The 15621-nt window shown below is 42.1% G+C and overlaps 2 protein-coding genes across 2 annotated transcripts in view; both read right to left on the bottom strand.

The window, feature by feature from the left end:
* Nucleotides 1-1290, bottom strand: part of pcxb (pyruvate carboxylase b) — a 283978-nt gene extending 282688 nt beyond the window's left edge. The window contains exon 1 of the mRNA XM_069159292.1: nt 818-1290. Within this exon, the coding sequence (XP_069015393.1) occupies nt 818-819 (2 nt within the window). The 5' untranslated portion in view covers nt 820-1290. The remainder of the gene's footprint in view (nt 1-817) is intronic.
* A 5049-nt stretch (nt 1291-6339) lies between these two features.
* Nucleotides 6340-15402, bottom strand: LOC138203829 (uncharacterized). The gene is made up of 10 exons (XM_069158819.1): nt 14010-15402; nt 13362-13597; nt 12139-12347; nt 11682-11836; nt 11364-11467; nt 11211-11271; nt 9617-9705; nt 8739-8861; nt 8201-8301; nt 6340-8060 (listed from the first exon to the last, which is right to left on the bottom strand). Exons 1-10 carry the CDS (start codon nt 15400-15402, stop codon nt 7544-7546), a joined length of 2988 nt encoding a protein of 995 aa, XP_069014920.1. The 3' UTR covers nt 6340-7543.
* Between the last annotated feature and the right edge of the window lie 219 nt (nt 15403-15621).

Raw genomic sequence — 15621 nt, 5'->3', positions numbered from 1 at the left:
AAAAAAAAAAAAAAAAGTTGCTTGGAGGATGGCACAACGGTGAAAGAGCAGAAACCGAATTTCTGCATTCACAGAACCAAGGAGAACGATTATTTACACACAGTCGCAAAGCTCCCTTTTATGCGTGGTTTACAAGTAAACAAGCATTTTTATGCAATCTGCAAGTTTCAGTTTGCAAACAGCTAATTCCCCTCCTGTACACGAGCACGCCGGGAAATGTAGTCCTCCCTATTGGTACGCTACCTACCTTCTGGTACGAGAGCTCCACCGTTCACGTTTCATTTTAAACGCTGCAGGTGTGTAACAGCAGCTGAGGGGAGCAGTGCTGACCAACACCACAGCATGCCACGAAATAAATGGCGAGTTAAACGTTTCTGTGTGCACATTATAGTCAAAGTAAACAATGACATAAATCCTGTATAGCTAAAAAAAAAAAAAAAAAAAAAACTTTCATGAATAAAATACATTTTCTAACAGTATATATATATATATATATATACACACACACATAAAGAAAAATGTAAGTTCCCGACTGTAAATACCAACACAAATAACTCGACTTAAAGAACTCGGCGTGTACTTTGTGGACAAGTTTTGTTTGGTTCAGGTTTGGTCACACGCAAAGTTGCACGTTTCCTTCTGCAGCCGTGACAGTTCACTTACACTTTCAACACCTTGACAGCAAGAACACACACACACACCTGACGGTGTCCTCCCGTCCAGCTACTCTGGACGAAAAGGGAAATGCTTTCATTTTTTTTTTTTAAGTCAAATGCATTCAATGGCAGCCACACACACGTTGTCCATCAGTACTCACATGCTGGTGCTCTGCCGGTATCAGTAAACGCTGCGAATCCGCTGCCAAGTAATCGGACACCGACTGTAACCGGTCGACAATCAAGAGAGTGTTTATAGGTGTGCGTTTTCCTTTTTTGCTTGCCAACCTCACACACACACACACAACTGCAAGACACGCTGCTCGGAAGAGGAAGAGGGAGATAAGTGGGTTTATATGTACACACGAACACACGGAGCCACTTCGGGATGGCGGAGCGGGCGCTCAAAGCGTCGACACGCACGCTGTCACGCACACGCACGCACACGCACGCTGTCTCTCTCTCTCTTGTTCAGTCCCTCATATGTAGTAAAGGCGCTAAGGGCTTGAAGCTCGTTGCTAACTGTCTACTGTGGCTAACTGAGCTAACAGCTGGCACCGTCTGCGTCCGTCTGGCGGATGTAGGAGTCTGCTGCTGCGCCTGCCTCCCACTGCTAATCTCTCTCTCTCTCTCTCTCTCCCGCTCTCTCTCATGCTCTCTCGCTCCGTAAAGGTTTCATCCCTCTCTTTGGACGTGACGCAATCAGACACGCCCCCCGCCCCCTCCTCTTCCCCCGCCCCTCTCCGCTCTCAGCCAATCACAGAGGATGACACGGCAGCACGCAAGTGAGCGGCACGATTTAAAGAACTCCAGATTTAAGGAGGACCCCCAACGCAGCATGACGTAATTACAACGCCACAATGTAATAAATAGCAGGTACGGTGTGGTAACAACATGAAAGGGACGCCTCTGCATTGTGAAGTCTGAGTAAATGCTGTTTCTCAGTTATTAACCCTTATAAAACACGCCCTTTTCACTGCGGACGTTTGACTCGTCAAATTATGAAAAGCACAGGGGTTTGAAATTATATTAATGAGGGGCCTGTATTAAAGTGCACAAGACAAGGGGCTTGAAACTAAAAGATTCTGAGAAATTCTAAGAGAAACAGAACTTGCACTTGTTTGTTTCTGGTCCTGTAAACCTTCAATATACACTACAGCGGATGATAGCAAGGTGTACTGACTTAATTTTGTCAGGTTTCTAGAAATAGAATCCAGGTAAAGTACTCTAACTCGTAGATGTTGTATTTTACTGAATCCATGTCGGTGTGAAAGAAGCAGTGGCGCTGAAAGAGTGATATAACCCACCTTCTGTCAAAAAGTGATGGATGGTGACCTTTGACCTGACCTGTCAAGTGATTTATGAAGTAAGGTGTTTATGGTGGATGACCTCACCATCCATCACTTTTTTGACAGAAGGTGGGTTATATCACTCTCTGTGCTGTCTCATACTAACACAAAATTCTGTTGTAAAGTCGAAAAAGTGAAATTTTCATATGCACATTTTACAATTTATTTACATTTTACAATGGAGCTGAGAAAGAAAGTAAGTGAACGTGTATACTTTAAACAAGTCTTGTTTGTTTCAGGTATACACACTAGTTTTATGTATATATATATATTGTATGCTGCTGTAGCGAAAACATTTCGGGGATTAATAAAGTAACTACCTAACCTAACCTAACCTAGTTGCAAATGTCTTGAAACAACTGTGCATTTAGAGAAAATAAATAGGTAAATATTTACTATTATACAAATATGTATTGGGTACTTTTCTACAGAGAAACATGCAGTACAACTGAAGAAAAATCAATTTTCCAGTCATAAATGAGTAACAAATTCATGTTTATACTGGCTCATGTGAGGGGAAAAAAATCATCAGAAAAGTCTGCTTCAAAGCTCAATAGAGATAACTCAAACATCTGCCCCATTATTAACCCTGTAGTTATTACAAAATTATACAGATTTCTCTAACATGCTTTCTTTTAAATAATTCTGAAAAGTTAAGCTGACCACTAAAAGAATGGTGGTGAGTCTGTTTTTTGTCTTTCAAAATTGTTGCAGTTATGGTAGTAAAGTCTGGGTGTGTTTAAATAAGCACTGACGAAAGAAAGAAAGGAAACTTCATACTCACTTTTTTTTTCTTTTTTTTTTAATATACCAGTTTGATGTATTAATGTGTTTATTCTTCCATTCATTTTATGTTCGAGAAACATCCGTTTCTTCTCTTTGTACTTGTGTTTAACTTTCATATCTGAGGTAACTGGTGAACATTTGAAAACTAAGCACTTATGCCAGGTTAAAAAGTTGGATGAAAAGAAGAAGCTCAGAGTTTATGTGAAAGGAGAGAAAATCTCTGGATCAGGGAACAACTGAAAGGGACAGGATTTGATTACAGACTCCTAAAATGGTTCTTTGTAGTCCTGCTTTGTAAAGCAGACAATAGACTATCGTTTTATCTCAAGAATCATGCAGTATACTGACAAAACTGTGAGGACGTTGAATTAAAGCAATCCATTCATTACCTCTTTTATCCCAACATATAAAGGCTCGATCCTCCTCTAATTTAAAGGGGAAAGACAGAAACACTAAAAACTTATTATTGTGATATTTTGATGACAATTAACAGTGAAGTGTTAGAAAAATTACTCAAGAGGCTTGCTTCAAAATCAAACATATCAGACATTTTATTCTTGCAAGAAGGAGCAACTACATGCACCCTCAAAGAGAGGTGTGCAGCAATGCTCCCAGATCTCCTCCGTAGGGCAGCTTTCATACAGTGTGACAAAACAGTTGACAGTCACCCCCTTATTCCCTTTGTATCTGCTTTCGTATGATAATACTGAGTTGGTTGTAGGTCACAAGATAAGGACACAGGGGAGTCGTCAATTAGATGCGGAAAGTAAAACAAAAAGGAATCACTTGCAAATAAGAGAGAAAACAGGAGAGACTTTCCGGAGCCACAATGCAAACGAGAGGAAGAGACAAATCTTTTTTTTCCATCATTAAGTCAGGAAGAAATACAACCAACACTCTCCTCAAGAAAACCAGAAGATCAAAAATTGATTTTCCTCTTAATTTCCTTCAAAGTATAAACATACTCAACATCTATACGTGGTGACGTGAGGACAGAAGTTCACTAACTCTCACACACACACACACACACACACACACACACACACACACACACACACACACACACACACACGCAATTACATCCAAGGCCCTGACACAGTTACACACATAGATGATTGTTTCTCAACTTCTGTTTGCTCTGTTATCAGCTCCAGAAAACACAGTCTGTGTCAATGACATTTAATGACTGAACTAGCAGGGGCAGCAATTAATGTGCACATCAGTGATGTAGTCATAGCACTTAATTAGCGAATCCAACGTAACACTACGCAACAAACATCAACTCAGTTGCAGTGAGACTGGGATTCCTGATCCGTTCATATGACCTACCATTTGTCTTTGCGTTGACCTACTTTTTTTCTGAGCCACAGGATGCCAAAGTGTTGCATCAGCAAGCGCTGGTGTAGTCAGGCTACACTGGGCCCCGCTATAGGAATTTCTATGGGGTCCCTTTCTTCTTTAACAGACTCTCAGTATGGAGTCTATCTTCATGTCGGGCAGTATTTATCATTGTCACCTTTTACTTGAATGGGCAGTTCGTTTCTGGAGAAAAAATGTTCAAAGTGATTAAAGCAACCTGCTTTCGTAAAGTAAGACATGCTGAAAGAATGTTGATATTTGACATTAAATGTTAACGAGACAGCTTTCAGTAAGTACAGCAACTAATGTGATCAATATCAATACACTATTAAAGGTCCCATATCTTACATTTTTCGGTTGTTTTACTTGTAGTCTTGATATCCAGAAAAATATATTTATGTGCTTTTAAAGATTAAAAACCATCTCTATATATTTCTACATGTCCACTCTTGAGATTCTTTCTGAAGTTCTAACAACAACAACAGGTTGTTTTGTGTCTGTATATTTAAGGCACATTGATATCAATGGCCTTCTCTTCTGATTGACTGACTCTTTCCTGAGTAGCGCACGCCCAGGCCAACCAGAGGCTTTCTTTGGTCTCACAGCTTGCTGGTTCTGCTGTGTTTTCTCCTTCACATAAAAGGTAAGACAATAGGCCATGCTGAGGGCGGAAATATGATATGAGCATGAGTTTGTGACATCACAAACAAATGGAAGTCTAAACGACACAGTTGCTGATAATGGGCTGTGTGCATTTCTCTGGCGACTGAACATTTTGAAACTTACTTATACATTTTGACGCTTTCACACTATTTACAAAGCACCTAGACCTGCCTTATTGTCAAAAAATTAAAGGAAATCTGAATTTATACAATATGGTACCTTTAAGTGCCAGCAGTGGATGGAAAGTGAAGAAAAAGTTCTCAGGTTTTTTTTCATGATAATGTGATGGCTCTTCTGCCAGATATTACACAGCCAACCTTCGAACGGTGTTCGACAGACTCTGTCCCGTGTGTATTATTCCACAAGTGATAAAACTTTAAGTTTTAAAGCTTTGTTCTCATTTGTCCAAGAAGGGCAAAGCAAGTTCTCACTTCTCTCCTTTCATGAAAAGGGACTGAATCATTATGTCAGCTGTCCAAGCAATTTAAAGTCACTTTCTTTTGCAGTTCTACAAGTTCGGCTTTTCTAGTGTTCGTGAAGGACAGCTACTTTACACTCAGAGCACACTTTACATAGCATTGCCTCTCAGTGAGATGCATACATAACAGTGTTACACGCATTCCTGCTATTGTACATGCAGTCTTGTGTTTTTTAAGTGGAAAAAGAGATAATGTCTTTGACAGAAGCTGTGATCAAAGATTGTTGCCTCACAAACACAAGGGACTGCCGTGTTTTGCATTACATGTAAAGCATATGAGTGTTTGTTGATAGGACATACAAACTGTCAATTTTTCATATGAAAAATATATTATGTTTTCTTTTGTTGTCACTTGTTTTCTTGTTTAGCACTTTCTGTTTGGGCTCTTGCAGTTATATCTGATTGGCGTATTCATTGTCAACATTACTTCTGAGTATGACAATAAAAGTGCATTCCTTTGCATGTCACAACAGTGAGCTGACTAAACAGGCTGTTATTATTTCCTGTTTTGGATCAGGCCTGGGAAACACAGGAGAGCAGCACATAAGAGAAAGTGGGGATGGTTTGTGGTGGTGGTGGGGGGGGGCACATGCTCAGTCAACTGTCAAAGAGCTGCCCGCTATGAATAGGTGAATGGCCACTGCTCTGTAACTTCTCTGTTTGCTCTCTCCCTGGTCCCGCCCCCCACCCCCTTCCCATTGGTCTGGTCTCCCTCTCCCTCTTTATGCTTGTGCTGTCTCTCTCTTCTTATTATTCTTCTCTCTTTGAAAAATGTCAACATTAAACTCTGCTAGTTGCTCCTGTCCCTGTGCAAAACCAAAAACCTGGTACGAGAGCAACGGCACACCTTCACACAGGGATGGGATTTCAAGTTCACCAGTCTGACTGCAGCAGAAGTTCAAATCAGTGCAGGCTCAGTCTGTGTGGGAGGAAATTAACACTTCTTGTGCACATTTATGAAGCAGCACCAGTTCAGAAGTGGGAGGTTTAGACATCACGCAGAAAAGAGGGCAGACAAACTTTTGTCAAGGGGAAGAGCCACTTTTTAAGACCATTGTTCACTTTTATCAGGTGCGCACGATGCTGCCACATGCATGCATGCAGACGGACACATAAAATCCTACATGAAGAAAGCTTACTTACATGTTATCTTTTCAAGGCCACCAAGACGGACCGCTTTCACATTATACAATAGTTGCATCAATGAAGGAGCATACATACCACACCTATACAAACACCGTTATCACTATCATAACTCTCAGGAAGATATAGGATCAAAGAAGATTTACCAGCTTAAGAAATGCTGCCAGATAAAAGTACATATCTCAAAATACATCTTCTCTACAGCATGCAAATTAACTTGTCCTACAGTTTAGCACAGGATAAATAATAAGAACAAGTGAATGAAGTGAACAAAATAAAGATTTTCTTTAGATTGATACATTTTGTAGCAGGTTTTTGTCTTTATAAATCATTTTTAGCTGACCTGCTACACACTAATCCTCCACAAACTCAAAATGCCCATTTACTGGCATCTTACACACGCATGCGCAAACACACACACACACACACACACACACACACACACACACACACACACACACACACACACACACACACACACACACACACACACACACACACACTGCACAATTACTGTAGTTAACCATCAACAAGATTATTGAGCACTCAGACAGGCTGTAAGTGAGAAGATGGTCTCCCAAGGTCAATATTAGCCCATTATGGTGTCATATTGAAACCTTTGGACAACATGTGTGTGTGCCAGTCTTTGTGGATGTGTGTCATTATGAATTTGTATCTATGTGGGGTCAATTTACCTGAGCTTTCTTCTTCAAGGGCATTAGAAATTATTTGTATTATGATTACTTTAAGAAATACCGTTTTTGTTGTTCCAACAGCTATACGGAGTTGAATTAGTTGATATTATCAATAAGCTCATGTTCTCCTGTTAAATATGAAGCTACAACTTGACATTCTTTAGCGTAGCACAAAGGCTGTTTGTTTAATCCAGGTAACCAAGCTCAGAAACATAAAAAAAAAAGTGTCAAATGTATAAGAAACATTTAAATATGTTACATATTTAGGTACAAAATTTACAACAAAAAAAACCTTTACAAAATTACCATCTTTTCTGAGAACGTTTGAGGAAAAGTACTGAAGTTTGAGTTTGAATAACAACACGCAGTTTGAAAGGTTTTCATTGGCAGTAATGCTTTTGAGAGGGCTGAGCACTACTGCCAGTTGATTGGCTCTTTTCTCTCCACTGTCCCACCTCCTACATCCTCTTTGCTCTCTGGGTTGCAGTAGAATGTAGCTGGGTCTGGAGCGTGTCCAAAAGAGGCCCATGACTGGTGGAAAGGTATCCCAGCGGTGGACTCTGACTCACCGCCATCAATGTTGGCGATTACATGAGAGTCTGGAAGAGCGATGTTGCCATATGAAACAGCTGTGCGGAGATTTAGGACAATGGCATTGCTAGGAGCGATGGGGTTGCTATTGGTTACGGAGTTGTGGACACTGTCTGCATTGCTGCTTGACGTTCCTGAGAGACCAGAGGGGGGAAATGTCAGAGCTGGAGCCTGAGTTGGGAGCACATTACCGCCCAGGATGGGCATGAGGCTGGTGGGACGGCTGGCGGTCAAACGCTGGTTGAGGAGGTGCTGCTGCAGCCGCCGGCTGCTCCAGTCCTCCTGAGGCTGCCGGTGGATCTTCATGTGAGCGTTACGGGACTTGATTTTATAGAACATTCTGGAGCAAACAAAGAGGAAAAACACAAATGAAAAAGAAGACTCGGAAATCTAAGCCATCTCTTGGCTCGCCCTGCGGCCAATCACAGAGAGAGTGTTTGTGTTGGGAGCTTCCTTCTATTGTTTACTGGTCCTACTCACTTGCCACACAGCTTACAGGGGAAGAAGCTGGCCAATGAGGGCACAGGAACTGCCTCCTCCAGTCCAAAGTGCCTCTCCACTGGCTCACGGATGGGCGTCACCTATAAAAACAGGACCGCTTATATGCGAGCACGCTGTAATCGACTTGTTGAGCTGCATTCCACACGGGATAATCATGTCGTGCATTTAAGTCATTACACAAGAGTACTCAAATACTCCAAATACAACATATTATTTCCCTCAGGAAGCACACTCTTCTGTTCTTTTAGTTTCTATTGAATATAATCTGTGATCTGAGTGCTTCACAGTGGAGTCCACAGAATATCAAAAGCATTTTTAAACCACCAAAGGACAACAAGAGGAAAACAAACACAAAAAGACAGAGAAAGAATGATTTCTAAAGCAAAAGGTGGATATTTAAACACACTAAAGGAAACGTCAGGGGCATCAGTGGGATACAAGTGTCAGATAGGACGTCTCAACAAGTGGAAAGAGTTAAACGTTTAGTTCTTGACTGCCCCTTCCAGAGTATTCTTACACTTTTCTGCTGCTCCAGCTCTCCATCTCTTTTCTCCTCATCTAGCTGCTTCTTCTGCTTGTCCAGCAGCTTTTTGCTCAGGTAGTAAATCTCCACACACTGGCGTATCTTCTTTGTCCTCACCTGCAACATACACACACGGGCCACTCTCGATTTATTGCACTACAGCGTTTACAGGGTGTTTAAATGTCTGACAGTGATACACAGTTAAAAATACCTGTAATTGTTTAATTACAATTGTTTAATCTAATAAATAATGTATTGATCAACATGTTTAATGAAAGCTGACACATTCAGTTGCACCAACCAATTTTTTTTCCATCCTTTCAGGGGGTTGGTGAATACCCAACCGCTAAATCAAGTTGCAACATGTAGTTATTTCCCCACTATGCCTGAAGATGTGGTATTTCTTAATAGGTGCTAAGTTTTAATCAATGCACTTTCAGAGTCTGATTCCACAAATTAACCACACATGCAGTAACCACCACTTTCAGATCACACTGAAAGGGAGGGTCCTCGTTGGTGCTGGATCACAAAGAGATTTTTTTCCATCTTCTGTGGGTGACTCAAAGTTTTAATCTGTTTAATTCAGTGTGTCACTGTCCTCTCACTGAGGTTCACAGTGAGTCACCAAAAGCTGAACAGGTTCAAGAAAGAAAAAAAACACTGCACATACTACGCCACAGATCAATACTTCTTCACCTTTATGTAATGATCCAGCAGAAAAAAAGAAACTTTTACATTAGGATGAGCTCAGAATAAACAACCAACGAGTGGTGTCGTGGTCGAACATGCTGCAAAAAATGTCACTTTAAGGTCACATTGAGAGGGTCACCATTAAATGAATGAAGTCTAAAATGCGTGAGTGATTGTTTTACCGTTTTCTCTAGAAGTTTAAAGTCTTTTCCATAAGTCCCAAGAGCTGCAGTGAAGAGACTCTTTTCAGTGTCTGTCCAAAAATCACAGCCTTGCATAGAGACAGAGAGGGAAGAGGAGGGGGAAGAGAAACAATAGCAATTAATACGCCTGAAATGCATGAAATGCACTGGGATGGGATGCAGCCACTGCAGTGTGTAGCAATTTCATAGAAACTATTTGAAAAAAAGAGGAGCCAATGAATGTGAGGACTGTTATTGTGAATTATGACTGCCCACTTTAACAAAGCTACATGCCATGTATCTATGTATTTGTGTAAAATTGTTACAGGTATGTGTGGAATGATTGAGAGCTGCTAAATTACACAGAATTTAGTTTGCTTAGAGGACACACACACACACTTCACACACACACACACACACACACACACACACACACACACACACACACACACACACACACACACACACATACACACACACACACACACACACACACACAGACTTAATTCAGCGAGCATCAGGCAGACCGGGGGTCTTTGTTGGCAACGATGAACCTGCAGTGATTCAGACTGTTAACGCTGGAGGGATCTGGTTTCTGGAACATATCGGGAATCCGAGACATCTTAATAATGGTAAGCTGTTGTCAGGGGGGGTTGAAACATGCAGCAGAACCTGTTTACAGGAATACGGTGGACTCTACTCTGCAGAACAATATCTGCTCTGTGCTTTACACGGTGCTCTGTGGATTTAAATGCATGTGATGAAAAAGTAGGAGGAAGTTTGTGTTTACACAAAGCCTTCTATTGTACATACAGTGGGAATGTATTGTTCTTTGCTGACTCATTTTTCACAAGCATACAAATGCTGACTGTTGCAGAGAAACATTAAAGAGAAACTTTTCACTGCAACACTGTTTTTGTTCATTTTTCTTTCCTTTTTTTGGACTTTTTAATTTGACAAAGTTAATGGTATTCGCAGTCGTACGCCTACACCAACCTGTCAAGTTGCAGGTTACAACCATATCTGCGCAGACTCATATGATATATGTGGATATATATTATAATAATATACATTTTAAAATATAAACACATTGAAGGAATTCTGCCAATGAATCTGATTCTGATAGATCACAAAGTTGTAGCCATGACAGTAGAAAATGCTTCAAGTGTAGTTGTGCAAAGAAGCAACAAATTCTGCAAACTGGAAGCCTCACACACATTTTTCAGCCTGCCAGCAGAGATTATCCATCCGATCAGCACAGTTTCAAGGTGGACACCAACCATTAATCTCACCAATTTACTATCTGAATAAATGTTAAATACACCCAGAAAAGTGTTTATGGTGTCACAGTGAAGTTGACCTCAAACCTTTTGGATATTAAATGTCATCATGTATGTACAGATAATCAATGAACCTAAAGTTCTTTTGCTCGTCAAAAATGTCAACGTAATAAGCCGAAAGTAGGCTCATACCATTTAAATGAGGATCAAGTTATTTAGAGAGAGTGATTTAACTTTAGCTAAAAACTCAAGAGTCATAGGACCATCAGGTCAAATTTGAGGAAACCCAAGAGCTAGAGTGAGGGCAAAGGTACCAGAGTAGTGGTAGTCTCCTGTTGGTAAGGGCTGTGAGAACAACAGCATCTCCAGTGTAGCCTGCACAGGAAGGAGTGAGAGAACAAACAGATGAAGCATGCAAAGGTGCTGAAGGCAATGCACTGGATATGAATGGTCGTATGACTTCTCACCATTGTGTTCCCCTGACAGTAGTGCAGACAGTGCAGAGCCAGCTCTGTGTTACTGCCCCCTCCTGGCAGACAGCTGGAACTACACATGGACAACAGCTTCTCCACTGTGAAAGAGCACACAAAATATGAGCAGTTGGGGCAGTCAGTATAAGAGACAATTTGTTCATTATAGAGAAACCAACACATCACGACCTTTTACTGGCTGTTTGTAATGTTAAAGGTCAGAGAGTTCACCGACTTTTATGTGTGGAATCATTCTGAGCGGGCCTTGGCTACAGGTTTCGGGGACGACTACTGTATTTTTGTTGCGTTGTTTACCTTGGGCTTGTACGTTATCACTCTCCTCGTCCCACGGTTTCCACAGTAACTGTTCCCTGGGGGATTCTTCCTCTGGTGACCAAACCTCTGACCATTCGCCACCAGCAAAGCATGGAGGAAGATCTGCCTGGAAATCAGGACCCACGTTTACGTACCTGAAGAGAGGGAAGCAGAAAGAGAAACAATATTAAAGTGAGTGTGAAAATAGTAAAATGTAAACTCGAAAGTATCTAAAGCTCCACTGATGTGCTGGTGCTTTCTGAATACTGAAATATCTGTAGATCTATCACCATTTCTTTTCTTCTGTATTTGGCCATCAGTTACTCCGTATTACCATCAGCCTATTTAATTATTGCTTTACTATCTTCACTCTAACCTATTTCCTCTACAGTCCACTGATGTTCAGTAATCACAGTCTTTCTTTATTAAATCTTCTGGATCTTCGAGCTTTTCTTACGGTAACACTCTGCAGTCCTCCTCCTCTTCTTCCGCACATGCTGGTTCTTCCTCTCTGTGATGGGGAGATGAGATGGAGGAGTAGAGCCCCGCGCCCTTGCGGACCGGATTGAGGAGTGGCAAAGGAGTGTAGTGGACCCTGTTCTGAACCCGGCTAGAGTGAAGGATGCTGGGAAATGGTCTTCCAGTGTAGACTGGAGTGGTTTGTTGCTGCAAGAACGAAAGGAAATGTTGTACCGTTATTCCTAGCCAGCATGGATTAATACACAGTACAAAACAAAAACCTGTGAAATAACTGAACAACTGAAGACGTGAAAGCTGCAATGTTTAGACAGTGACGGCAAACACATTTTTGGGTGGTTTGAGGCATCTGCACGTCCATCTAAATGAGGAGTGATGGGATCAAAATAAAACGGCATGAGCCGAGGAGCAACACAAAATCTGACTCTTTCACACACTTCATCTATTCAACGTGTCTAAAAATAAAAACCCAGACTCTGGCTGTGGTTTTAGAAGCAGTAATGCAGTTGGAGCTACCGTAATTTCTTGACAAACAACCATTTAAGCATCCGCCCACTGCAGAACATCTGCACAGCTGTACCGCTTACCAGCCACCTGTTGATGGTAGAGTGACGACAAACCTGGCAACACAATGGCACTTTTGAAACATTGGTTGTTTACAAAGAAGAGCTCCAAAAGCACAGTCGCAATTTGACATTTAATTATTCATCATTATTATTTATTTTAGTCTCAACTCTATAATAAGACATGAAATTAAACTTATTTTTTAGTAACGTGTTGTACAGATATTATTCAGTTTTCTGCAAAAAGTACAGGTTAAGTAAAGAGTAACAAAGACTACCAAAACTAAAAGTCGACCATGTTTACTATTTTAGCATGTTAGCATGCCGTCATTTGCCAGTTAGCAATGAACACCAAGCAAATTTGGTCATAAATCGAAGTACTATAGAGATCATATTGGAAAGCTAAAATCATATCAAGCTAATTGGGGAAATGCATTATCTTCTCTTACGTACATATTATCACAACCTGGCAAAAAGGGATTAGCCTTGATTTTGACCTTGAAGCAGGACCTCATAGTTCTGGATGCATAAAGACAAAACTACCATTGGTTTTCTCGTCTCACAACCAAGCAAGTTGAAATAAACCAGAACAATTCCCCAAACTGTTCTCCAATTGTTTCCTGTGGCGATAAAACTGTACCTGTAGGTGTGATTGGTTCTGATTGGCTGGACCGTTCTTTACTTTCTGGATTACTGCATGACCAACTGTCTTTTCCGCTGCCTCGTGATGTTGGACAAAGAAGTGAGACGGAAGTGAGGGAAGATGGAAAGATGGATGGAGGGAAGGGCTGCTGGGGGGACAGAGGGCTCTGGACGGGTGGAGGGACGTGGATGTGTGGAAGGATGGTTCAGGAGTCTGAAGGATGTCGTGATTGGCTGTAAAAATTAAAGCAGGTGGAAATGGAAAGTCGAGGATAAAAGAAAGTCAGGATAAATCAGCATTTTAACACTTGATATTGTCCATAATTCACTGTTTTGTTTGACTGTTTTGTTCTGTGGCACGTAGGCAACAAAAAACTAATGAAAGTGAAACTGTCATTTGCATATGGGAAATGGGAAACTACACGAGCACACCTACGAAAACTCACATGTCCCGTAAATTTAAATGTGGGTAATCACCTGTGGTTTTTATAAGGAGGGAAAATAAAGATCATCTAAATAATTTAATGTCTGCACTACAGTCTGTTTCATTTACATTCACAAACAGCTATGACAGACTGGATAAACATCAAGTTTTACATCATTCTTTCATATTTTCAGTCACTAAATCACACAGGCGATACCTTACCTGTTATGTTGCCAAAGTCGTCACCATGGGCGGATGTGAGGTTGCAGTCGGTGTTGCCGGCGTCGCCTGACGACGGCTGAAAGCCGTGAGACGTCAGCAGTGGAAGCGTCCATAACATCCCGGGCGAGTGGACAGATGGCACAGACTGAAGGTGGGACGTGAAAAACTGCAGCACACCAAGAGATTCTCCTCCCTGAGAAAACGAATGTCCGGAGCTCGTGAATGCACCGGGAGAGTCCATCTTGGAGGGCGAGTGTAAAGGAGGAGGTAAAGGTGTAGGAGGAGGACTAAGAACTGAAGACATGAGGTGAGGAGACGATGTAGGAGGAGAGGGGAAAGGTGGGAGACAGGGATGAGCGGGCGAAGAAGAGGAGGATGAATGAGGCAGGTAGGAGTCTGAGTCAAAAGCACAACTTTGCCTTAACTTGACCAACTCGGGCGTTTCTCCTCTCCCTGCTCCAAATTCCCAGATTTGTCCGGAGGAATCTCCACTGGGAGTCACAGGGAATCGTCTCTTCCGCTGGGAGAGGAAAGCCTCTGAGAAGGAGTCCAGTTTCTGAGTGTAGGTCCTGCTGTTGAGGCCAATAAGTGATCTCTGGGGTAAACCAGCGTCTGCTGCGGCTTCCCTCCACCTCCCTTCGCTCTGACTCGAGGGAGACACGCTGAGCCAAGGCCCTTCAACCTCTGCTGCTTGAACCGGCTCCTCACCCGAGCCACAGCCGGACCCATAATCCTCTTCTCTTCCTAAATAATGATCACCCACTCTTGAATCCGTCCTACAATAATCCACACCGCCGTCATTAAAGCTTCCTGCTCCACTTGTGTTGTAGGAAGCCGTTTGTTTCGTAAGGTGGCTCACGTTAGCCTCCCCGTTGTAAGCGCTTTCACTTTTAGCCTCACAGCCGACACGTGTGTAGGTATTATGGTTTGCTCTGACTCGACACCTCGCTCCTTCCTCGCTGGTACAGTTAGCTGCGTAAAAAACATCATTTGCGTTACCGTAGCAATCACCGTTGGCATGAAAATCGTCTGCAGGGCTTTCGCAACTCTCCCCATCATCCCAAGCTTCCTTTTTGCCACCGCCATACCAAGAGTCATCAAAATGGCCGCCTAACCCAGCCTCTCCATCCAAACTGCTGGCACTGGTGTTCAGGAAGACTCTGTCACCCCCACTGCTGCTCCTTCTTGCCCCAGAAGAGGTGTTTGATGTCAAGAATGTGATTGTGGATTCTTCCCTTTGACTTTCATGCAGCTCCAGTGAACCCTGTGCAGGCTGAGAGGACGGATATCCCTCTTCAGAGCTTTGAAAGCTGGGCAAGGTGATGGGAAAGAATGGGCGGTGGCGATGGTGGTGGAGGTTGGAGAAGGATTGTGTGGATGAATGATCCTCCATGATGGCTCGATGGGTTTTGCTAGACTGCCTAGAGAAGACAGGAACAAAGCGTTAGTTTTTAGTGCTTCAACAGTTGACACTACAGAGTGTGTGTTACACCAGATCCTGTGACGTGGGCATTTTTTAGAGCTGTTTCCAAACATATTGCCTCCATACGACTGACACTACAGCTCATGATAACACAACTATTAACGTTTTAAACTTTTACTGATGCCATAT

The sequence above is a fragment of the Embiotoca jacksoni genome, unplaced genomic scaffold (assembly GCF_022577435.1).
Source record: "Embiotoca jacksoni isolate LCO1_2020_lvr unplaced genomic scaffold, fEmbJac1.0.p SCAF_24, whole genome shotgun sequence".
Classification (NCBI taxonomy): domain Eukaryota; kingdom Metazoa; phylum Chordata; class Actinopteri; family Embiotocidae; genus Embiotoca; species Embiotoca jacksoni.
Note: the sequence above shows the minus strand (reverse complement) of the source record. Positions and strands in the feature narration are given on the sequence as shown.